The sequence below is a fragment of the Triticum urartu genome, chromosome 4A (genome assembly GCF_056163025.1).
Source record: "Triticum urartu cultivar PI428250 chromosome 4A, HENAU_Tu73, whole genome shotgun sequence".
Taxonomy (NCBI): domain Eukaryota; kingdom Viridiplantae; phylum Streptophyta; class Magnoliopsida; order Poales; family Poaceae; genus Triticum; species Triticum urartu.
The window spans coordinates 609169496-609194651 of record NC_141876.1 but is presented as its reverse complement, the minus strand read 5'-3'; the positions used below and the strand labels follow the sequence as shown (position 1 = coordinate 609194651).

At 47.5% G+C, this 25156-nt stretch overlaps 1 protein-coding gene across 2 annotated transcripts; it reads right to left on the bottom strand.

Annotated features, from left to right (window-relative positions):
- Nucleotides 1-9541: 9541 nt before the first annotated feature.
- Nucleotides 9542-18724, bottom strand: LOC125553208 (uncharacterized). 2 transcript variants are annotated; one of them, XM_048717004.2, is made up of 3 exons: nucleotides 18153-18724; nucleotides 17121-18050; nucleotides 9542-9886 (listed from the first exon to the last, which is right to left on the bottom strand). In XM_048717004.2, the coding sequence occupies exons 2-3, from the start codon at nucleotides 17760-17762 to the stop codon at nucleotides 9728-9730; spliced, it is 801 nt and encodes a 266-aa protein (XP_048572961.2). In that variant the 5' UTR covers nucleotides 17763-18050; nucleotides 18153-18724; the 3' UTR covers nucleotides 9542-9727. The 2 variants fall into 2 exon arrangements, with proteins under 2 accessions (XP_048572961.2, XP_087375374.1); XM_087519248.1 differs by lacking the exons at nucleotides 17121-18050; nucleotides 18153-18724 and adding an exon at nucleotides 13851-17050 and having other exon boundaries at nucleotides 9753-9886.
- Between the last annotated feature and the right edge of the window lie 6432 nt (nucleotides 18725-25156).

Sequence of the window (25156 nt, the reverse complement as noted above, 5' to 3'; positions counted from 1 at the left end):
TGCTCCCTTCATCCATGAGAACCTTGGTGAACTTGTAACCTCCCACCTGAGGCGCCACCACCAGAGCCAACTGACCCGGATTATTGACCTGGGGAGGGTGATCTTCTCTGCTCCATATGATTGGTTGTTCAGACCAACATAGATAACGGGGTATGGCCGGTTCAACAGAGTTGACCGCCCGCCTCTGAACTTTCCGGTCTCGCTTGTCCAAGCTAGTGGTGAAGACATGGTACTGCCCATTACTCAACTGCTTTGGGTTGCTCTGGTAACCTGACTATTGCTGTTGTTGGTTGTAACCACCCTGGTTGTTCTGACTATTTTGGCCATTATGCCCGCCCGGATTACCATTGAATCCTGAACCGGAACTTCCTCCACCGTAACCCGGCCCGGATCCTGAGCCACCGTCAGATTTGTGATCATACCAGAAATTATTAGAATTCTTGAACTCTTGCATAATAAAGCAATCCTTCCAAAGGTGGTTTGCTGGCGCCTCCTTCGTCCCATGTCTTGGACAGGGCTGGCTTAGCAGATAGTTTAGGCGGTTTGGGTTAGGGTTGGGCGCTCCATTACGATTTTTCGGTCTACCCTTGCGTCGCTGGCCATTGTCCTGTGCGTTGGTATTAGCCACAAAGTCCACGTTATCATCCGCTTTGCGCTTGCCTCCACCACCATTGCCTGCCCAGTGATGCTGCTGACCTTTGGAGCTGCTGTTCTTCTTCCCTTTCCCTGTCTTGTCATCATCAGATTCGGGATCCTTGGTACTATCAGAATCAGCATATTTCACCAAAGCGGCCATGAGGGTCCCCATGTCAGTGCAATGACGCTTCATCCATCCCAACTTCAGCTTCAGGGGCCCAAACCGGCAGTTGCCTTCTAGGGTTAATACTGCGGTGTCAGCGTTGATGCGGTCTGAGGAGTGCAACACTTGTGAAACCCGGCGCACCCAATGAGTCGTTGATTCTCCTTCCTCCTGGACGCATGAAGCTAAGTCCACTATCGACATAGGCTATTTACAGGTATCCTTAAAATTGCTGATAAACCGGGCTCGTAATTGGGCCCATGAACTGATAGAGTTAGCCGGCAAGCTTTTTAACCAAGTACAGGTCGTTCCTTCAAGCATCATGGTGAAGTATTTCGCACACGCCGCGTCATCCACATCAAGCATCTCCATGTCCATCTCATAGCTCTCCACCCATGTCTCTGGAGGTTGATCCGCCGTGTAATTCGGTACCTTGCGCGGGCCTTTGAAATCCTTGGGCAGGCGCACGTTGCGTAAAGTGGGGATAAGGCAAGGCACCCCAAAAGAACTAGACGTAACACCAGGTTCAGTCAAGGTGGTCGGACGAACCGGCGTGAGCTGCCGAGCCTGATGCTGTGTGGCTAACTCGGCCTCCCTGCGCGCGCGGGCCCGGTCCACCACTTCCTGAGCGTTATCAGCACCACCCGCCGGGTTGTTGTCACGGGGTGCCCCACGTCGTTCATTACTCGACACTGTTGGTTCATCCATATATCTGCTATAGCTCCGGCTTGGACGGGGGGTCGAGTGGATCCGGTCGCGGCTGTACGAGTATGCTTCCTGTTGGGCCAAAGCTGTCCTCAGAAGTTCCTTGACCCGTCGCGTCTCTACTGCCTGCGGCGAGTCACCTTCAATTGGAATGGCCTCCAGCCGTGCAGCAGCGGCAACAAGATTGTCCATTGGGTTGGAGTAGTGACCCGGAGGTGTTAAAGCAGCCTGAGGTATAACAGTGTTTTGACGAGGCGGGTCCATCTGACGAGGCTGAACCGGTGCACCGGTCCCAGGGGCTTCTGCCCGGTTTCCCTCCAGCGGATTGCCGGCTCTTGGTCCTGGAGTGTTGAAAAGGTCTCTGGCCTCGAAAACCGGGAGTAAGCGGGATCGGTGCTTCCTCCTCATGACTTCATGTGACGCGCTCTAGTCCAACATAAGCCTGTAGGCCTGTGCGTCTAAAGCGGCCCGCTCTGCGGCCATCCTGGCGTCCTCAGCCGCCAGATCCGCCTTGGCCTGGGTGATCTGTTCTTTTACCTTCGCAATCTCCGTGTTGTGAACGTCCTGATCCGGCGGATTAACTTCCGCCATAAGCACAGCCAACGCATCAAATAGTTCTGATAGAACCTGAGCCGGCGGGCGCACAGGGCCTTCTGCCCCGGCAGCTGTCACCGCTACTGAACCGGAGATCGTTGCCGCAGCTGTCGAAGAATGAAGTGCTGCTTGTGTTCCGGCCATGAATATTCCAACCCGGTTGGGCAGATCAGAGGGGTCCGGAATACTGTCGCCATCGGAACAGCTCCCAATCCGGCCATCTTGTAGCTGATAAAGAGATTCGGTTTCTCCGGTCGAAGATTCGTCACCAGAACAAACGACGGTCGCGCCGCGAAATTCCAATCCGTCCTCATAACTCCCTCCATGGATGACTCCCACGAAGGCACGCTTCATGGCCGGTTTAACCCGGGCGGATCGCGCACGCTGAGCCGTCCCGACGAGGTCGGTGTAGATGTCCGGCTCAGGGCCCGGTTCGCCGATCTTGCCAATGAAAACGTGAATGCTACCAAAGGGGACCCGGTACCCGTACTCAATTGAGCCGGCCTCGGGGCCCCAGCCTGCGTCGTCGATGTAGAGCTTACCGCGATGACTCTTAGTCATCCGGCCTACATCGTAGCCCTCGAGTCCATCAAAGCGCCCTCCAAGAACCGGAAACCATCGTGCGATAGCCCCACGGTGGGCGCCAACTGTCATGGTTTTGTCACGGCAGATGTCCTAGAGAAAGGACTTAGTCGTGGAGCCATCGCGACGGGTTAGCTTGAAGGGGTTAAAGCGAACATAAGGACGCAAGAGAGTTTATACTAGTTCGGCCCCTTCGGTGAAGGTAAAAGCCTACGTCTAGTTGTGATGGAATTGATGGGGTTTCGATGACTAGGGAGCAAACAAGCTTCGCCTATGTCTCGAGTTGTTGTCTGTTGTCCTTGAACCGCCGCCGGGTCGTCCCCTTATATACACGGGTGACTCCCGTCGGCTTACGGAGTCCCAATACCGGCTCATAGATGTGTCCGGTTTGGTCTCTACTTATTCCTAACTTACAATATAGGTTAACTACTAACGCCGGTTTATGGCTACAGGCCTTGAACCGACCATGGGCCTTGAGCCCTCCTCTGTCTTCTTGGGCTTTAACATACTTAACTACTGACGAGGTTAACCCGGCCCAGATAGGCCGGTTTACGCCCAGTAGTAATATCCCCAACACAAGGGATGGATAAGACAATTCCCGATCTCTTCGCAATGCTAAAGGCTAAGGAGGTAGAAATCAAGAAGGACCATCAAGTGTTGATGGTCAACAAGACCACCAGTTTCAAGAAGAAGGGCAAAGGGAAGAAGGGGAACTTCAAGAAGAACGACAAGCAAGTTGCTGCTCAAGTGAAGAAGCCCAAGTCTGGACCTAAGCCTGAGACTGAGTGTTTTTGCTGCAAAGGGACTGGTCACTGGAAGCAGAACTGCCCCAAGTATTTGGCAGATAAGAAGGATGGCAAAGTGAAAGTTATATTTGATATACATGTTATTGATGTGTACCTTACTAATGCTCGCAGTAGCGCCTAGGTATTTGATACTAGTTCTGTTGCTAATATTTGCAACTCGAAACAGGGGCTACAGATTAAGCGAAGATTGGCTAAGGACAAGGTGACGATGCGCGTGGGAAATGGTTCCAAAGTCGATGTGATCGCCGTCGGCACGCTACCTCTACATCTACCTTCGGGATTAGTTTTAGACCTAAATAATTGTTATTTGGTGCTAGCGTTAAGCATGAACATTATATCTGGATCTTGTTTGATGCGAGACGGTTATTCATTTAAATCAGTGAATAATGGTTGTTCTATTTATATGAGTAATATCTTTTATGGTCATGCACCCTTGATGAGTGGTCTATTTTTACTAAATCTTGATATTAGTGATACACATATTCATAGTATTGAAGCCAAAAGATATAAGTTTAATAATGATAGTGCAACTTATTTGTGGCACCGCCGTTTAGGTCATATTGGTGTAAAGCGCATGAAGAAACTCCATGCCGATGGGCTTTGGGAATCACTTGATGCTTGCAAACCATGCCTCATGGGCAAGATGACTAAAAATCCATTCTCTGGAACAATGGAACGAGCAACAGACTTATTGGAAATAATACATACTGATGTATGCGGTCCGATGAGTGTTGATGCTCGTGACAGGTATCGTTATTTTCTGACCTTCACAGATGATTTGAGCAGATATGGGTATGTCTACTTCATGAAATATAAGTCTGAAACATTTGAAAAGTTCAAAGAATTTTAGAGTGAAGTGGAAAATCATCGTAACAAGAAAATTAAGTTTCTACAATCTGATCGTGGAGGTGAATATTTGATCTATGAGTTTGGTCTTCATTTGAAACAATGCGAAATAGTTTCGCAACTCGCGCCACCTGGAACACCACAACGTAATGGTGTGTCCGAACGTCGTAACCACAGTTTATTAGATATGGTATGATCTATGATGTCTCTTACTGATTTACCGCTATTGTTTTGGGGTTATGCTTTAGAGACAACTACATTCATGTTAAATAGGGCACCAGCGAAATCTGTTGAGACAACACCATATGAACTGTTGTTTTGCAAGAAACCCAAGTTGTCATTTCTTAAAGTTTGGGGCCGCGATGCTTATGTAAAAAAAATTCAACCTGATAAGCTCGAACCCAAATTGTAGAAATGTGTCTTTATAGGATACCCAAAGGAGACTGTTGGGTACACCTTCTATCACAGATCCGAAGGCAAGATATTCGTTGCTAAGAATGGATCCTTTCTAGAGAAGGAGTTTCTCTTGAAAGAAGTGAGTGGGAGGAAAGTAGAACTTGACGAGGTAATTGTACCTACTCCCTTATTGGAAAGTAGTTCATCACAGAAATCAGTTCAAGTGATTCGTACACCAATTAGTGAGGAAGCTAATGATGATGATCATGAAACTTCTGATCAAGTTACTACCAAACCTCGTAGGTCAACCAGAATAAGATCCACACCAGAGTGGTACGGTAATCCTGTTCTGGAAGTGATGTTACCTGACCGTGGCGAACCTACGAACTATGACGAAGTGATGATGAGACCAGATTCCGCAAAATGGCTTGAGGCCATGAAATATGAGATGGGATCCACGTATGAGAACAAAGTGTGGACTTTGGTTAACTTGCCTGATGATCGGCAAGCAATACAGAATAAATGGATCTTCAAGAAGAAGAGTGACACTGACGGTAATGTCACTGTCTACAAAGCTCGACTTGTTGCGAAAGGTTTTCAACAAGTTCAAGGAGTCGACTACGATGAGACCTTGTCACCAGTAGCGATGCTAAAGTCCGTCTGAATCATGTTAGCAATTGCCGCATTTTATGATTATGAAATTTGGCGAATGGATGTCAAAACTGCATTCCTTAATGGATATCTTAAATAAGAGTAGTATATGATGCAACCGGAAGGTTTTGTCGATCCAAAAGGTGCTAACAAAGTGTGTAAGCTCTAGCGATCCATTTATGGACTGGTGCAAGCATCTTGGAGTTGGAATATACGCTTTGATAGTGTGATCAAATCATATGGTTTTATACAGACTTTTGGAGAAGCCTGTATTTACAAGAAAGTGAGTGGGAGCTCTGTAGCATTTTTAATATTATATGTGAACGACATATTGTTGATTGGAAATGATACTGAATTTCTGAATAGCATAGAAGGATACTTGAATAAGAATTTTTCAATGAAAGACCTCGGCGAAGCCACTTATATATTGGGCATCAAGATCTATAGAGATAGATCAAGACGCCTAATTGGACTTTCGCAAAACACATACCTTGATAAAGTTTTGAAGAAGTTCAAGATGGATCAAGCAAAGAAAGGGTTCTTGCCTGTGTTACAAGGTGTGAAGTTGAGTCAGACTCAATGCCCGACCACTGCAGAAGATAGAGAGAAAATGAAAGTCATTCCATGCGCTTCAGCCATAGGTTCTATCATGTATGCAATGTTGTGTACCAAACTTGATGTGTGCCTTGCTATTAGTTTAGTAGGGAGGTAACAAAGTAATCTAGGAGTGGATCATTGGGCAGCGGTCAAGAACATCCTGAAATACCTAAAAAGGACTAAGGATATGTTTCTCGTTTATGGAGGTGACAAAGAGCTTGTCGTAAATGGTTATGTCAATGCAAGCTTTGACACTGATCCGGATGACTCTAAGTCACAAACCGGATATGTATTTTTATTGAATGGTGGAGCTGTCAGTTGGTGCAATTCTAAACAAAGCGTCGTGGTGGGATCTACGTGCGAAGCGGAATACATAGCTGCTTCGGAAGCAGCAAATGAAGGAGTCTGGATGAAGGAGTTCATATCTGATCTAGGTGTCATACCTAGTGCATCGGGTCCAATGAAAATCTTTTGTGACAATACTGGTGCAATTGCCTTGGCAAAGGATTCCAGATTTCACAAGAGAACCAAGCACATCAAGAGACGCTTCAATTCCATCCGCGATCAAGTCTAGGAGGGAGACATAGAGATTTTCAAGATACATACAGATCTGAATGTTGCAGACCCGTTGACTAAGCCTCTATCACGAGCAAAACATGATCAACACCAAGACTCCATGGGTGTTAGAATCATTAGTGTGTAATCTAGATTATTGACTCTAGTGCAAGTGGGAGACTGAAGTAAATATGCCCTAGAGGCAATAATAAAGTTGTTATTTAGATTTCCTTATATCATGATATATCATGCTAGAATTGTATTAACCGGAAACTTAGTACATGTGTGAATACATAGACAAACAGAGTGTCACTAGTATGCCTCTTCTTGACTAGCTCGTTAATCAAAGATGGTTAAGTTTCCTAACCATAGAAATGAGTTGCCATTTGATAAACGGGATCACATCATTAGAGAATGATGTGATTGACTTGATCCATCTGTTAGCTTAGCACTATGATCGTTTAGTTTATTGCTATTGCTTTCTTCATAACTTATACATGTTCCTATGACTATGAGATTATGCAACTCCCGAATACCGGAGGAACACTTTGTGTGCTACCAAACATCACAATGTAACTAGGTGATTATAAAGGTGCTCTACATGTGTCTCCGATGGTGTTTTTTGAGTTTGCATAGATCGAGACTAGGATTTGTCACTCCGATTGTTGGAGAGGTATCTCTGGGCCCTCTCGGTAATGCACATCAATATAAGCCTTGCAAGCAATGTGACTAATGAGTTAGTTGTGGGATGATGCATTACAGAACGAGTAAAGAGACTTGCCGGTAACGAGATTGAACTAGGTATTGAGATACCGACGATCGAATCTCGGGCAAGTAACATACCGATGACAAAGGGAACAACGTATGTTGTTATGCGGTTTGACCGATAAAGATCTTCGTAGAATATGTAGGAACCAATATGAGTATCCAGGTTCCGCTATTGGTTATTGACAGGAGATGAGTCTCGGTCATGTCTACATAGTTCTCAAACCCGTAGGGTCCGCACGCTTAACGTTCGATGATGATCAGTATTATGAGTTTATGTGTTTTGATGTACCGAAGGGTAGTTTGGAGTCCGGGATGAGATCACGGACATGACAAGGAGTCTTGAAATGGTCAAGACATAAAGATGGATACATTGGATGACTATATTCGGACACCGGAATGGTACTGAGGTGTATCGGGTATTTAACGGAGTACCGGGGGGTTACCGGAACCCCCCGGGGAGTTAATGGGCCTTAATAGGCCATAGTGGAAAAGAGGAGGAGGCAGCCAGGTGTGGCGCGTGCCCCCCTAGGCCCAATCCGAATTGGGGTAGGGTATGGGGGGGGGCTTTCCTTCTCTCCCTCTTCCCTCCCTCCCCCTCCTAGTTGGACTAGGAAAGGGGGGAAACCTACTCCTAGTAGGAGTAGGAATCCCCCCTTGGGGCGCGCCCTAGGAGGCCGGCCCTCGCCCTCCTCCACCCCTTTATATTCGGGGGTGGCGGGCACCCCATAGACACACAAGTTGATCTTAGCCTTGTGCGGTGCCCCCCTCCACAGATTTCCACCTCGATCATATTGTCGTAGTGCTTAGGCGAAGCCCTGCGTCGGTAAATTCATCATCACCGTCAACACACCGTCGTGCTGACGAAAATCTCCCTCAACCTCAGCTGGATCTAGAGTTCGAGGGACATCCTCGATATGAACATGTGCAAATCGCGGAGGTGCCGTGCGTTCGGTACTTGATCGGTTGGATCGCGAAGACGTTCGACTACATCAACCGCATTACTTAACGCTTCCGCTTTCGGTCTACGAGGGTACGTGGACACACTCTCCCCGCTCATTGCTATGCTTCTCCTAGATAGATCTTGTGTGATCGTAGGAATTTTTTTGAAATACTACGTTCCCCAACAACTTAATCAAAACCAGCCGTCCTCCAGCAGAGAGCAGCTTGCCTTTCCAGCCGCTCAACTGTTTCTCTAACCGCTCCTCTACATGCTTCCACTTCGCAATGGTGAGATGGGCATGTGCGCAACCAAACAGGTCAGCATAATCGGCCGCCGCCTCAACGGCTTCTCCAATGCAGAAAAGTTCGCTTTGGAAGTTAATTTTAAGAACCGACATTTGCTCAAACGCTGAAAGCAAGAGTTTCAGGTTTTGAGCCCTGTCCAGGTCATGTTCCATAAAAAAACTGTGTCATCGGCATATTGCAGAATAGAGAGGCCACCATTCACAAGGTGTGGCACTACTCCTGCAATCTTTCCGTCCTACTTGGAGCGCTCAATCAGAATGGCCAACATGTTAGCAACAATGTTAAATAACATTGGGAACATGGAGTCACCCTGTCGTAGTCCTTTTTTTGTCTGAAAGTAATGGCCTACATCATCATTGACTTTGATGGCCACGCTACCTCTAGTTACAAAATTGTGGGTCCATTGACGCCATTTATCGGAGAAATCTTTCATCCTTAAGGCCTGTTAGAGGAAACACCATTTAACCTTATCATAGGCTTTTTCAAAGTCAAATTTGAATACTACTTCACTCATGTTTTTTCGGTGCATCTCATGAACGGTCTCATGCAGGATTACTACGCCATCGAGTATATTCCTTCCTTGCATGAACGCTGTTTGAGATGGCCGGACAACATGGTCAACTATCAAGTTTAACCTATTCATAGCTAATTTGGTGAAAATCTTAAAGCTGATATTAAGTAGGCATATGGGTCTATATTGTTGGATCTGTTCAGCCTCCTTAATCTTCGGTAACAAAACAATCTTGCCAAAATTCAGCCTGAGGCATTACCTCAGACATGAGGCATTGGAACTTGTGGTGAACCATTAAGTAGTCCTAGCATCTTCTTCACAATGCTCCTAATTTTTATATGATTTCCTCTGATCATGAGTGTTTTTCTCCTCCAGTGAAACTGGTTTATTAGCCAAAGAGTTAACCCTAAAATATGGCATTTCCAATAAGTCACCAAAACCAAGTTCTCTTACCCATTCTTTCTATTTTTTCGAAAAGGGGGGACTCCCCGGCCTCTGCATCGGAATGATGCATACGGCCATCTTATTAACCACCAAAACAGTATCAACATGGTTCCAAGGTCTCCAAACAAAATGAAAACAAAGAAAGCTCACACAGAGCCATAAAGGCTAGAAACATCGACTAGCCAAGATAAGATGCCACAACCGGCTGGCTATAAATAGATAGATAAACTAGATGCCTATCCTATTACATGATCGCCATCCAAACCGGTTGAAGATATCCCGAGCTACCATCTCCCAGCAGAAAGATCCAGTAACCAAATGCTCCCTGGCCTCCGTCTGAGTGAGTAGCGGCCACGAACGGATAAGAGCCGTAGTGCGGAATATAACCTGCAAAAAATGAATACATGATATTCTGTTAAAGACCAAATCATTTCTGCAAGTCCAGATAGTCCACAGCAAAGCGCAAACCCCAACCCGAATGTGTTTCGCTAAGTCAGGCGGAATCCCATTCAGCCATGTCCCAAATAACGCGTTAACAGAATTCGGTGGTTTGATATTGAAAGCAATGTGAACCGTCTGCCAAAGGACTTTGGCCAACGGGCAATCAAAAAAGAGGTGTTTTATAGTCTCATCCCGATCACAGAAACTACACCTAGTAGGCCCTGTCCAATTACGCTTTTTCAAATTGTCCTTGGTTAAAATAACTTTTTTATGGACAAACCACATAAACACTTTTATTTTCAAAGGTACTTTGACATCCCAAATATCCTTGGATGTAGGAATGGAGTTCGAATTAATAACATCAATGTACATTGATTTAACTATGAATACTCCATACTTAGTCAACTTCTTGCGTAAATCATCGGGTTGTTGGGAAAGTTGGACCTCCATCAGTCTCCTAACTAGACGGAGCCACTCCTCCCAACGATTGCCCGCCAGCGTCCGTCGGAACTGAATATTAAGGGGGATAGATTGAAATACGGAAGCTAGGAACACCTCACGTCGTTGAACAATACGATACAAAGACGGATATTGGACGGCCAAGGGTATCTCGCCGAGCCAAGTATCCTCCCAGAAACGCGTGCTAGTGCCGTTGGCAATAACAAACTTCGTCCTATTGAACATAGATTGTTTGACTTTCATCAGTCCTTTCCAGAAAGGTGAATCAGTCGGCCTGGCTGTAACTTGGGACAAAGTTTTTGTCTGAAGGTACTTGCTGCGTAGGATTTGAGCCCACATGGCATCATTCTCCGAAGAGAGCTTCCACAGCCACTTGCTAAGAAGGCATCTATTTTTAACTTTGAGGTTCTCTATACCAAGACCCCCTTGGTCTTTCGCTCTACAGATGATATCCCATTTAGCAAGTCGGTATTTTCTTTTAAGCTCATCACTCTGCCAAAAGAACCGCGATCGATAGAAGTCCAGTCTCTTCCAAACACCAGCTGGGACCTCAAAGAACGATAGGAGAAACATAGGCATACTCATGAGCACCGAATTAATCAGGATTAATCGGCCTCCGTATGACATGAGTTTACCCTTCCAGCAACTCAGTTTCTTCTCAAATCGGTCCTCGATGCACTTCCATTCTCGGTTTGTTAACCTACGATGGTGGATTGGAATACCTAGGTAGGAAAAAGGTAATTCTCCCAACTCACACCCGAACAATTGCCTATACGCCTCATGTTCGTCTTTGGCTCTACCAAAACAGAACAGCTCGCTCTTATTAAAGTTAATCTTTAACCCGGTCAATTGTTCAAATAGGCATAACACCAGCTTCATGTTTCTCGCCTTGGCCAAGTCATGCTCCATAAATATGATTGTATCATCATCATACTAAAGTATGGACACACCTCCATCAACAAGATGAGGTACCAATCCATCTATTTGACCATTTTCCTTAGCCCTTCCTATCAGAATTGCTAACATATCCACCACAATGTTAAACAGGATAGGTGACATCGGATCTCCTTGTCGTAGGCCTTTATGTGTCTGGAAATAATGACCTATATTGTCATTCACTTTAATTCCCACACTACCTTTTTGCGTAAATGATTCAACATGTCTGCGCCAGGCTTCATCAAAACCTTTCATACGCAATGACTGTTGGAGAAATGGCCATTTGATCTTATCGTACGCTTTCTCGAAATCCACTTTAAAAATTACTCCATCTAATTTTTTGGAATGGGTTTCATGGAGCGTTTCATGAAGGACTACCACCCCTTCAAGGATATTTCTGTCCGGCATGAAAGCAGTTTGGGACTTTTGCACCACAGAGTGCGCAATCTGTGTGAGCCTATTAGTCCCGACTTTGGTGAAGATTTTGAAACTAACATTGAGGAGGCATATCGGTCTAAATTGCTCAATCCTCACAGCATCCGTTTTCTTAGGAAGCAATGTGATAGTTCCAAAATTCAAGTGGAATAAGTGAAGTTGTCCCGAGAACAGATCATTGAACATAGGTAGCAAATCCCCCTTAATAATCTGCCAGCACTTTTTATAGAACTCGACCGGGAATCCATCCGGTCCGGGAGCCTTATTGTTTTTCATCTGTGCAATAGCATCAAACACCTCCTTCTCAGAGAACGGTGCAACCAGAATATCATTTTCAGCAGCCGATAACTGAGGCACATCCTCAGTCCTAGACTCGTCGAGGGACACACAATTATCCTCCGGTGGTCCAAATAACTGCTTGTAATACTTGGTAATATATGTTTTTAGGTTATCCTGACCTAAAATCGTGCCCTCATCTTGTTCAAGTTGAAAAATACGTTTCTTTCGGTGCTTGCCATTAGCTATTAGATGAAAGAATTGAGTGTTCGCGTCCCCTTGGACCACTTTGCGGACTTTAGCACGCAAAGCCCACTTCAATTCTTCTTCGCGGAGCAATTCTTTCAACCTCGTCTCTGCCTCAGTTTTAACCTGTAGCTCAGCTGGCAACAAGATCGAAGATTCGGCCTTGATGTCTAGGGCCTGTATAAGAGAAAGGAGTCTATCCTTTTCAATCTTATAGACACCACTGAGGTGCTTAGCCCAACCCCGAAAAAAGCTTCTCAAGTGCCGAATCTTATTCTGCCAACGCTCGATCGCAGTCTTACCTCCTGCGCCTCTATCCCATTCCCTGGCAATCAGGTCAAAAAACCCCTCTCGTTCGAACCAAGACATCTCGAAAGAGAAGGTGTTTTTGTTACCCACGTGGTTCGGCTCCCCAGAATCCACGAATAAGGGCGTGTGATCGGATATTCCCCTCGAGAGAGCTTGCACTGTAACCAGAGGGAATTTTGGTTCCCACTCCACGCTTGCGAGAACTCGATCAAGTTTTTCATAAGTTGGGTTTGGCAGAGCATTGGCCCAGGTAAACTTCCTATCAGAAAGCTCTATCTCCCTCAGATCCAAGCTTTCAATAATGGTATTGAACATAAACGACCATCTGCCATCAAAGTTACCATTATTCTTCTCCTCTCTCCTCCTAATGATATTGAAATCACCTCCAACTAAAAGTGGAAGCTGTTCTGATCCACAGATTCGAACAAGGTCCGCCAGAAACTCTGGTTTAAGCTCAGGCTGTGCGGCACCATACACTGCCACCAAAGCCCAGTTGAAACCATCTACTTTAGACAGGACTCAAAATTTCACCACGAAGTCGCCCATCACTATACTTCGGACTTCAAGCGAATCGCATCTCACACCAAGTAAGATACCACCCGATCTTCCTCGCGGGGGGAGGCAATGCCAATCGAAATCAATACCACCCACAAGAGCAGACAGGAACCGGGGCGCAAAGTTTTCTCTACCAGTCTCCGATAGAGCAATAAAGTCCAGACGCTGCTCTAAAGCTGCCTCAGCAAGAAACCTTCTTTTAGCCAAGTCCTTTAGACCTCTGCTATTCCAAAAGATTCCTTTCATAATTCATCATGAAATTTTTTAGTAGTAAGAATTCTAGCACTCCTACGGACTGCGGAATCGGGATAGATCTTCCGCTTCCACTTGCGTTTTGGTTTACTAGGTTCTGATGCCCGGTCCTCATAACCGGGTTCAACTGTAATACCAGCATCATTCTCTATGGGCATATCATCGTCCTCAGACTCATGAATGGGGGGTGCTAGATCCGCACACAGATTATGGAGCACTCGAACCCCTAACGCATCAATCTCTACATCATTCATCGGTTTAACCGCTGCGAGATTCTAAATAGTCTGTAAAACACGCTCCGCCTCCAAATCTAATAGATCATTGACCGAATTGGTAATCTCACTATTAGTAGCTCCTAGTGACACTCCTAATTGGTTTGCATTATTTATAATCTCTTCATTAGAAAAATGCAATAAAGAATTAGATATGTTTACAGACATACCAGTAGAAGTTGCAGCATCCTGAAGCTTGGCCGCCCTCATAGCGCACCGCTGCTGCATATCGTCAACCTCCGGGAGCTTGTGAAGGCGGGCACTCATCTGAGTCCCCGTCGAGGCGGGGTCGGGGATCCCGCCAAAAGCAACGACCTCCTCCCTAGTAAAGCCTCGCGTTGAATCCCTCAAAGGATCAACCGAGGTTATGGGAAGAGGTGGCTGCTGGCTCCCAAGCCCCTCAGATACAAGGCCCATGTCGGGGTCCACGACCACGGGTACGCGCGGAAAGGGGGAGGCGGAGGCCGCCTGCCCGCGCCCTCCTCCCGTCCCACCTGTCGGCGCAGGGGAGACTGCCGTCGGCGTAGGAGAAGCGGTCCGCCTGACCATCAGAGAAGAGGGGAGAGCCATGGCCACCTGCCCCAGCTCCCCCCCCCCAGCGCCGCCGCCGGCGCGGGTGCCACCGCCCCAACCGGAGAAGCAGGAACAGAGGCCTCCTGCCTCGGGCTCACTACCCCGGCGCTGGCCAAGCCCACCGGTACCGGCGTCGCAGTAGGAGAGGAGGCTAGGCTACCTCCCCCACTGCCGAGCAACACCGGCCTCACCGGTGTGACCTGCGCCAGACTACGAGAGGGATAGGCCGGGGCCACCTGCCATAGACTCCCCTCCCCATAGAACACCTCCGAACCTGTTGTCATATCCCAACTTGAAACCATGGTAGGAGAAAGCGGACCCACCTGAGGCTCCACCTCCGTAACCATCACAGGACCAGCCACAACATCAAGCTCCAGAGGCGGGAGCATACACTCAAAGCAATCATCAGACTCAACCCTGTCACTCCAAAGTCGGGGAGGAGCCGATGCTGGCTCAAAGGACCCAAAACACAACGTACTCATTGGTACCGTCGGGGCCGATGCAGGTTCTACTCCAGAGCCATCACCGGGCAACTGAGCAGCCGGATTAGGCCCATTGGCCCTCTCCTGTCCTGCCTCATCAGTCGGGTCCTCACGAGCACCGGCATCACCATCCCCCTCGTGCATGTCCATAGCAGCCCCAGAACCCGCATCGGCAAACAGCTCGGCATCCTCAAACTCTATTGCAAGAGGAAACACCTCTCCCCGATAAAACCAGTTAACCACGTCTGGGATAAAATCAATGTCCAGAACACCCACTAAGAGCCGGGCCACCCCATGTGCGCGGGTGAAAGCCATGTCTACTTCCTCAGTCTTGCCCACCAGCATACCCAAACTCGCCACTACTCGAGCATCGGTCAGAGCCTCAGATGGGGCCCCTGAAAACCGCAGCCACACCTGTCTCAGCGGTTTGCCCTTAGGCTCCTCCTTTTTCCACTCATGAAACTCCAGGATGCACTTAGTACCAGGCACCCTGCACAACCCGAAACTCAACACCCTCTGCAAGTTGTCCACCGTTGGGAAATCAACCCTAAAGACATTGTCCTCGATCTGAACAAGCTCCCACTGAAAGTCATCGGGAGCTAGTTCCTGAAGTCTCTGCACAATTTGAGCCTTAGACACCACCTCTCGGCTGGCTTTCACAATGCCAGTAGTCATACTCTGAGCCTCAACAGTAATCTCCCTCGCCGTCGGGGACTCAAAGAAAGTGAGCTCGGCACAATATACTCCATACATCGTGAGCGCAGGAGCCTGATCACGCATAACCGGGCAGTCCCCCATAACATGAGCATTCTTACCACACAAGATACATAGTTCCGCCATGCATTCTGCAATAAAGTGGCCTTTCTCACCACATCGATAGCACAACATCTTTTCTTTCTTACGTGCCCATTTGGACGCCCTCTCAGACTCAACCATGTCCCCTACCTCGGCATCTCCTCTAGTAGTAGGAACCTCCACATTGGCCAAGGCCGTCACAACCTCCATCGCCTGGCTAGGCAACTCAGTCGACTGCACAGGATCAATCACCATATCCGAAGAGGCCTGGTCAACCACGACCAGTGTTGGGGGCGGCTTGCGAAACCGACCACGACCACCACCCCGTCCACCACGATGTCCACGGTAACCACCTCTATGCCGGTTGTTCGGGCCCGAAGCCCCCTCGACGAAACCACCCGCCGGGCCAAGGAATGGTCTCTCATCCGAACCATCACTTTGCCAGGCGTATCCGCGTCCACCTCCCGTAGACGACGAACCACGGTGTTGGCCGTTTCCGTGAACATCATAACCATCATCTCCCCATTGTCCTTTGGGCGGTCCATTGGCTCCACCATCCCCTGCATCCGGCCGTACCTGCGGTGGATCCGAACGCTGTTGCGTCGGCCTCACGACATAGTGAGGCGGTGGCGCGGCACGAGGCACAGATGGCACAACACCCCGCCCCACGGCCGCTGGCACCGGAGGTCTAGTAGGTGCACCGCTCCCCGCAACAGCAACGACCGGCGCGGAAGGCCGCAGTCCACCTCAACCGACAGCCGGCATCGTCCCGGACAGCCCCGCCGGCCGCGGCATTGGCGGCCGGGCACCATGACCACCGGCCCGACCCACGGCAGGCAGAGACACCGGCGCAAGCGGGCGGAAGGAACCACCCCTACCCGCGGCAGTAACATGCGCCGGAGCCGGTGGGCGGGCACCAGGAACTCCAGCTCCGCGGCCTAGGGTTGACGTATTTGCACACTGGTGCCACGCCCCGTCCCGCTGCCGGCACGCCGCGGTTCGCCCCAGGAGCGCCGGCGCCGCGACCAGTACCCAGAGCCGGCTGTGGCACCACCATGCCACGACCACCACCATGCCACGACCACCACCAGAGCCCGGCGGCGGCACAACTCCGGCCCGAGCCGACCCGGCCGGCTCCGCCGCATTCTTTCCCGCGTTGCCCTGACCCGCCATGGGAAGCGGAGGGATGCGACGAGCACGTCCCCCGCGATCTGCAATGCGATGAGGAACACGACGGTAGTAAACCCTACGGCGCTCGACGGGAGGAGAAAGACCAGCGGAATCATTGCATGCCTCTCGCACGTAAACGATCGCCTCTTCCGATGGCCCTTCTGTGTCCAGCCCAAGAGGCACCGGCCCACCTGCGACCCCTTCGTTCTGGGCCTCATACCCAGCCGAAGGCGGCCCAGTGGCCACTGGTGGCCCAACAGCGCCAACCAGCGCATTCAAACGAGCCGCCCTAGCCGCCGCGATCGGGATCGGCACCGCCGGCGCCGCCTGCTGCCGGCCGGCCGCCCTTCTTCCTATTCCTACCACCGTCCACGCATCCGGAGGAACCAAATCGAGAAGAGTAAGTTTCGGGAGACTTACCTTGGGAATGGGTCCCTTCCATGGCCGAGGCGCCGATGCAGCCGTCCTCCGGTGTACGACACGCCGGAGTAACTCCAAGTTCTCTCCAGGGCGCAAACCGGTCCTCGCCGGATCCTCTGGACGAACCACCTCCTCCACAATCTCCGCCACTTCTTCTTCATCGTAGCCGGGATTGAAGGCTTCACAAATGATATCTGAGGGAGTCGGTGAATATTCCGTCGAGCCGCCGGAGCGTCCGCCGTCTTCATCCTCATCCCCGCTGTCCTCTTCCGCAAGCGCCCAAAACCGCCCGCCGACCTTCCGGCGATCACCGGGGGTGCCCGCCGTCGACACGCCATGCGTCATGGGTTTGCCCGTGCGGTCGCCCGTGTGGTCGACCCAATCATGCATGCTGTTTTCTTCTCCCTCTGGTTCTGATATTAGATCGACAACCTCGATCTGATCCTCCCCTCTTAAGTTCTCCTGCATACATTCAACAACAACGACTTCGAAATCATCGATATTCAAACGCATACCTGCGTGGATCCGTTCGTCGATGTCCAAGTACCGGCCGGCGAGAATATCGTGATCGCGATCTCGAACCATCATCCATCTTGACGGCGAATGTGTATAGAGAAATCCGTCTCTCCATGATCCATCCATCCGGCAAACTATGAATCGGATCCGCCATCGGGCTGGAGCCAAATGTTGGCCCTCCTGATCCAGAGCCGTCTCAGATTCGAATCCGGCAGCCACCACTTGGCCGGAACGACAGGACCCCGGCCCCGGCACCTGCGCCGGCAGCGGTGCCGGTGAGGCCCCCAGCGGTGACGGCGGTGGTGGTTCTGGTGGAGGCGGCAGGGTCGCCCCTCCCACCCATTCTTTCTATATGTCACTCAATTATTTGACAACTTGATGCACCTTATGTGGGCAACACTTGTAACCAATAACCTAGATCATGTAGAAACGAATACAGTAGTAAATGATTATGTTGATGATAATTGCATTATATATTATTAATCGTCAATTACCAACACATAGTTGATGACTTACTGGGCTGCGGTGTTGGCTTTTTGTTCTCTCGTCTAAATGCTGCTCATGGATGGTTTCATCTGTTGGACCATACACAACTTCTTGTTGTTCCGGGATCGTTTCTCTTTTGTTGTATACTTCCACTTTCCGAGCTACAACAACTCTCATACAACTTTTTCTTGTATTTTTTGCGCTGCATATCACCACTGTCAATGTTCTGTTCAGATGTTTTGTAACGAAATCTTCTTTTTTTTCTTCCTAGACTTCTGCTCATCACTATCAGAGATATTGCCTATTGTCGTCCTCTTAACCTTCCTTCTTCTATGTTTAGGCTCACTTTCGAAGGTTTACTCAACATACACACCTTCATGCTTCCTTTTCGTCGGTGCTTGCCCACTTTCAGAACTTGGCTCTACTATCTTGTTTTTCTTTGTCATCTCTTCGGATTCAAATTATCACTCTCAGATAATGACTCTGCTTTCCGGCGTTGTTCCCTGACTATAGATCTTTGACCGTCTGGTTAGCTTCCACTTCTTCTCACTATATGATCATCCTTAATTGAATGCGTATGCTTTCTCTTCCTTTTATCGCATACTGCCTGTTCAGACTCAGTTTGTTCACTTTCAGATCCTTCTTTTAACAGCTTCCGTTTCTTCCGAAAGCAGGGTGATGTCTGTATCCGTAATTCATTTCCAAAGCCAGATTCTTCCATACGATCAAACTGCCAATATGCTTATTACATTTTAGATTACACTGCACTAGTGATACAACATGTGCATAAGGAAAAATTGGTTACCTGCCTAAAACGCTCACTGTCTGGACACAAATGACACTTTTGTAATACATATGGTACATTCAGTATAGTGGTGTGCCCAGTCTATGAAAATACCTACTAGTCTAAATTGCTACTCCCTATAATCCTAGCCAACTACTGCTCACCAAAGGTCCAAATGCTTCTGCTAAACAAATCCCTAATAGAACCACTGACAGTTAATGTACATGTAAATATAACATATCATTACAACTTTACTGTGTCATCCCTATTGAGCTATCAATGTGTTTTCATCCATGAAGGGCAATTATGCGTCACTTCCTAACCCTAGGAATTGCGGCGTCTGAAGAAAAAGGCAGTTTCTTAGCTGGAAAACCAAAAAGACGGAATAGAGCAGAGCACAGACTGCAACTTATTACCTCCTTTTCTACGGCAAAGGATCCAGGATGCGCTGGGAAATGCGGCGGTGGGGATGGGATGTGGAGCTGATGGATTGTGAGAAGCAAATGGCGAGCTCGGTTTCTGTTGCTTGGGGTTTGCTCCTACCTAATTGAATGTGTGGGCCGCACGGACGTCATGCACTCGTACAAACTCGCGTCCATACAGTATCGTTATGTACACATACACACTTGAGAACAATAGTGGGTTTGACTAAGATATTAGTGCGTCCGAATTCTAGCACCATCCGACGGTGGTGAGATACCCCGGTCGAAACCGGTTCCGCTCGAAAATCCATTCTCCATAAATAGAAGCTTCTGAGAGAGAACAAGAGTGAGTGACACGGAGGAGGAAGGTTCCAAGAAGGCAGGCTTACTCAACTTATGAAGTTATGATGCTGCTAGAAGAAAAGAAGCCAAAAGGTCACTGTTCAGCTAAGTAGGCACTATCAAACAGCACGTGGACTATTGCTGCAGCAGCTTCATGCTAATCTGTGTTGGTCCAGACCCGACGCCGAGTACTTTTCGACGACGGTAAGGACCGACGACGAACAAGGACGAAGTGAAGCTGACTCGATCGATCACCCACGCAGTGCAAAGCTAGCCCTCAAGCTAGCAATCGATATTTCCCTGGACGTGAGCAAGTACTTCTGGCCGGAACAATCTTCACGAGACACGTACGTAAACAACCTCTAGTCGATCGTTGCTTTGATCGATTGAGCACTACTAGTTACGCACGCACACAAGACGCGAGGATTGATAGCCACGGGAGCCGCTGTTTCTTTATTGATCTTCTACTCACGGTACAAAGATTACAAGGGGTGGTTACATATATATACTAGTATAGCTACCCTATATGTAAACCTATCAGGTGACTGAGTCCTAGTCCGAGCCGGCTAAGAGACGGAGACGTGTTTAACTCCAACAATCTGCCACTTTAAGAATATTTCCTCTCCTTGTCTCAAGCACTATTCTCTTCTCCTCATGCACCTATCTACATCGATCTGCATGCAAATGCGTGAGTGGGTGGTATAGACTGTTTTGTTTCTTTCGAATCTGGTATAGACTGTTTCGACAAGTTGGCTCATCGCAAAAAAGAAAACAAAATACAAGTTGGCTGGCTGCATCTTTAGTTTCAGACCTCCCAAAGGAAAAAGAAGAAGAAAGAGGGTGAATTTTTGGTCAAGCGGCGATGTATGTACAGAAAAGCAGGTTAGTTCCATGCACTTAGTCCTTTTCCTTTTCTTTTCTTTTAGGGAATGTTAAAAATCATACGTCAGATTTTTAAGCGTGACAAATCTGATGCTCGACGTGATAAAATATATTATCGTGAGCATGACAAGTTTTTCCAGCAAACATGCATGTACTTAATTTGTTTGGGTATACATATGCATGCAATTTTGCACGTGTTGGACATGCCAACTAGCTAGCTAGGAAGGATTGATGTTTCTTAGGATGATAGGCAATAGTTGAGCATGAACAGGAAAGGAGCCATTCTCGCAAAGAAAAAAGACGAAAACAAAAAAAAAATACTGACATTGCGAAAATGAGCAATTAGGGAGACGTTGTCTAGGATGATTTGGCCATGGGTAAATTGATTTTTGCCTTCTCGAGACAGTAGAAATTAAGTGGTTAATTACCTCTTCGTAAAAAAGTAGTAAATTAGCGATGTGCATGAGCATGATGGTAATTAAGGTAAGGACGCTGTAAGAGTTGATGGAGGACCATGCATCTAGATTAGGTATCTACAACGCTGACCTTCAAGCCGGACCCGGAGGGTGGGGGAACCAGTCAGCGGATACTGATGAGGAAGCCGACCATCCAAAGCTATCCTCTAAATGTCTGCTCATAGAGGCAATTTGAAATTCACATAGCGCGCCGGATCACATTAGCCCCTATCACAACCGAAAAGGGGCAAGTATGCATAGTTTTTAAATGTCAAAACAATATCAGTCTGGCAGTCCGTGCAAAGATTATTAATTTTCTACCCTGCCAGACCGGTCTGCCATGCTCAATCTATTGACAACAATTTAATGAGTACTACATAGTTCACTTTAATCTGGACCAGCTTTGTAGTACTCCCCCAGTTCCAAAATATAGCGCGCCCGCGCTTTCTGGGGTTCAACTTTGACCATAAATCTAACCAACGAGACCGACTGCGACGCGGGCGAAAATTATACCAATGAATTCGTATTCAAAAAAAGTTTTCAATTATATAATTTTTGCTCTCGCCCTAGTCGGTCTCATTGATTAAATTTTTGGTCAAAGTTGAAGTGCGAAAATCGAGGACACACTATATTTTGGACGGAGGGAGTTTAGATTTGGTCAACGGCAATTTAATTTACTTTAATTGCACTTTGATCCAACATATTTTGTAGTACATGCAATTCGCACATGTTGGATATGTGGGCACGCCAAGTCGCTAGCTAGCTAGGAGGATACATATACAGGATGTTTCCAAGAAACTAACTAGTATGCACATCATGCAACTTTGAGAATGTTAACGAACATACGATGGATTTTATCTTCTGACTAGGCACAACTACCTACTCCCTCCTTCCATTTATATAGGGACTAATGCATTTTTTAAGGTTAACTTTGATCAAATGTTAAAGCAATAATATATGACATGCAATTTACACAAAGCATACCATCAAATTCGTATGTGAAAGAAGATTTCGAAAATATAATTTTCACATTATGCATGTCATGTATTACTAATCTTGTCAATAGTCAAAGGTGGTCTTAAAAAAAGCATTAGATCCTATATAGATGGAAAGAGGGAGTACTAACAAAGCCAGCCGGATGCATGGGCGACTTTGCCACGTAGGGATGACAATGACGGCGCCAATAGCAGATGGTTTTGTGCCACGTACGTACGTACATCGTACGTAGACACATTGTAGCTAGTGGATTATTCATTAATTGATTACTCCATGTTGTATTGGTCACTGCAGCTTTATCAGCAGTCAGTATGTCACAGTCATCATGTGATTTCCTATTTATTTTTTGCAGGTGATGTGCTTTGCTAGTTATATTACCAGAATCAAGGTTGCTAGCTATGCTGGCCAGGGCAGTTAGTTAATCTGTTATAATCTAATCCAAAGGGCCAGTGACTTTTGAGAGTTCAAGTCCTAATTTTCCATGCACTCTTAATTAATCACTACTCCATAGTTGGTCATACTAGCAAAGGAAGAGATATTTTACGGCACATCATACTACCTAATATGATGAGTAGTATTAGGCTGATCAAACGGTTGATATAAATCGGTACAGAATTTAGCTTAAGGACAGATTGGTAATTTTTGGCCGCTCCATCCTCCACGCCGTGTGCTGCCCCAGGTCCTTCGCTATCCCGATACCGCCTTTTCCGCCTCTGCGATGGCCGCCAGATTGCCGTGTATGCCCAAGGACGGGCACGCTGCACTAACGCCCCTGCTCAGCCTGACAACTAATGGCGCCCTCGTCTACACGGCCGTGTAGATCAGCAGCTCCACATGTTCTCCATTTTTGCTGGCTGCCGGCACAATGCTGACACCGATTGTCAAACCAGTTAGCTAAGGCTGCTATGATTAGTTTTGCTGGAGCACTGTTGAAGTTAATCAGGATTTAGGTTTTCTGGAATTAATCAAAGATTTAGCTGTCCTGTCCGATACGTGCGTGTTTGTGCAGCAGAGAATCGATCACAAGCTCGTTTACGGGCATGCGTCGTCAGGTCGAATACATTCAGAAGCCGCTTTGGCTAGCCAGCCCTACGAAGAGTTGGCCAAGAGCACGGGCGAATAACGCATCAGGAGGTAACAAACACCTCCTGGTGGCCTAGGAACGTGTGCCGGTCGGCAGGATTCCGAAATATCTTGTGCACCAGAATTCCGAGCCTGATCGGAGGGTCCCGCGATGGAGGATTGTCTCCGCGGATCATGAGCTTGTCATAGGCTAAGTTGGGACACCCCTGCAGGGTTTAAACTTTCGAGAGCCGTCCCGCGGTTATGTGGCAGATGAGAATTTGTTAATATCCGGTTGTAGAGAACTTGACACTTGACTTAATTAAAAGACACCAACCGCGTGTGTAACCATGATGGTCTATTTTCAACGAGGTTCGGGAAGAGAACACGGTGGGGTTATGTTTGAACGTAAGTAGTTCAGAATCACTTCTTGATCACTTCTAATTTACGACCGTTGCGTAGTTTCTCATCTTACTCTTGTACTCGTATGTTAGCCACCATATTTGCTTAGCGCTTGCTGCAGCTCCACATCATAACCACATCCTACCTATAAGCTTAGATAGTCTTGATCTCGCGGGTTTTGAGATTGCTGAGTCTGCTGACTCACAGATACTACCAAAACAGTTGTAGGTGACGATGCTACCAGTGCAGGTGATGCCACCGAACTCAAGTGAGAGTTCGACGAAGACCTTGGCCCTTACTATGTCTCGTTTCCGGATAATCAGTATTGGTGCCCAGTTGCGACGATCGGGATTTAGAATTTGGGGTTGTCTTCTTTTTATTTGGATCCGTCCGTAGTCAGACTATGTGTGTACTCTGAATGATGTATGGATTATATGATCTTTGTGTGACGTGGCGATTGTAAGCCAACTATCTATTTATCCTTGTTCTTGTACATGGCATTGTGTGAAGATGACCCTTCTTGCGACAAAACCAAAATGCGGTTATGCCTCTAAGTCGTGTCTCGACACGTGGGAGATATATCCGCATCTTGGGCATTACAAGTTGGTAATCAGAGCCATCCCCGACTTAGGAGCCCCCTGCTTGATCGAATTGCTGACATTATTGAGTCTAGAACAAAAATGTTTTGAGTCTTAGGATTATATATATATATATATATATCGGAGAGTAGGATTCTTTTTACTCCTCAGCCCCCTTCGTCGCTCTGGTGAGGTCTCCTGACGTAGATGTTTTGACTTTCCTCTCCTCATTTTCACTAAAAAAAAATTAGGATCACGCTGGTATCTTGGGATCGTTCCGATATTCTTGTGACGAGAACATTATTCTTGGTGCCTCCTGACATTTAGGGGTTGTGGCAGTGTCCCGGGGAGTTGAGCTCTGAGGTGTTGTCGTCACAATTTTATCGTTGCAGTTCTGGAATACTGAGTTCACCGACATCGAAAATCTCTTTTATGCAGTTAGTGGTGAGATAACCTCGACGCTACCCAGTACTGGGGAGGGAGTTCGGGACTATTTCCATAGCTTGTATAATGGATGCTTTTCGAAGGCTGAGGTACATGATTTCCAGAGTTTTCTTGGTTATGTGTTGACGGATGGATACAGTTGGAGCATAGGGCTTGTTAGTTGTGTGATATATCTCCAACACTAGATTGCATAACCAGAAAGTTTTGGAAGTTAATAGATGGGAATTCAAGTAGCTCTTAGTTATTCTTCCAACAAATAATTGGTATGGGATTGGGTGATCCTTACCATTTATTTGTTTCAGTCGTACCTTGTTGTTTCATTCATCAATCTCTTTTAAAGTGGCTTCTCACCTTAATGGTAGTGTAATGTTAACTTTAGAATTCATTCGTTCAATCTCTGTTCGAATGTTTATTGTGAAGACTTGTTGTTGCAATTTCTATCCGTTGATTCAGCTTGTCTATCTGTCTATCATGGTTCTAACAGATGTCACCCTCTTCAGGATGGCTCCTCCAACGCGTCTGAATCTGGACCGCAATGATGGGGATCAGGCAAACCCTCCACCTCCGCCACCTCCTCCGCCTCTGGAGGCATGGCAGCCACCAACGTCAATACCCAGATGCTTTTGCAAGTCTTGCAAGAGCGCAACCAAGGTCAAGGGCAATTCAA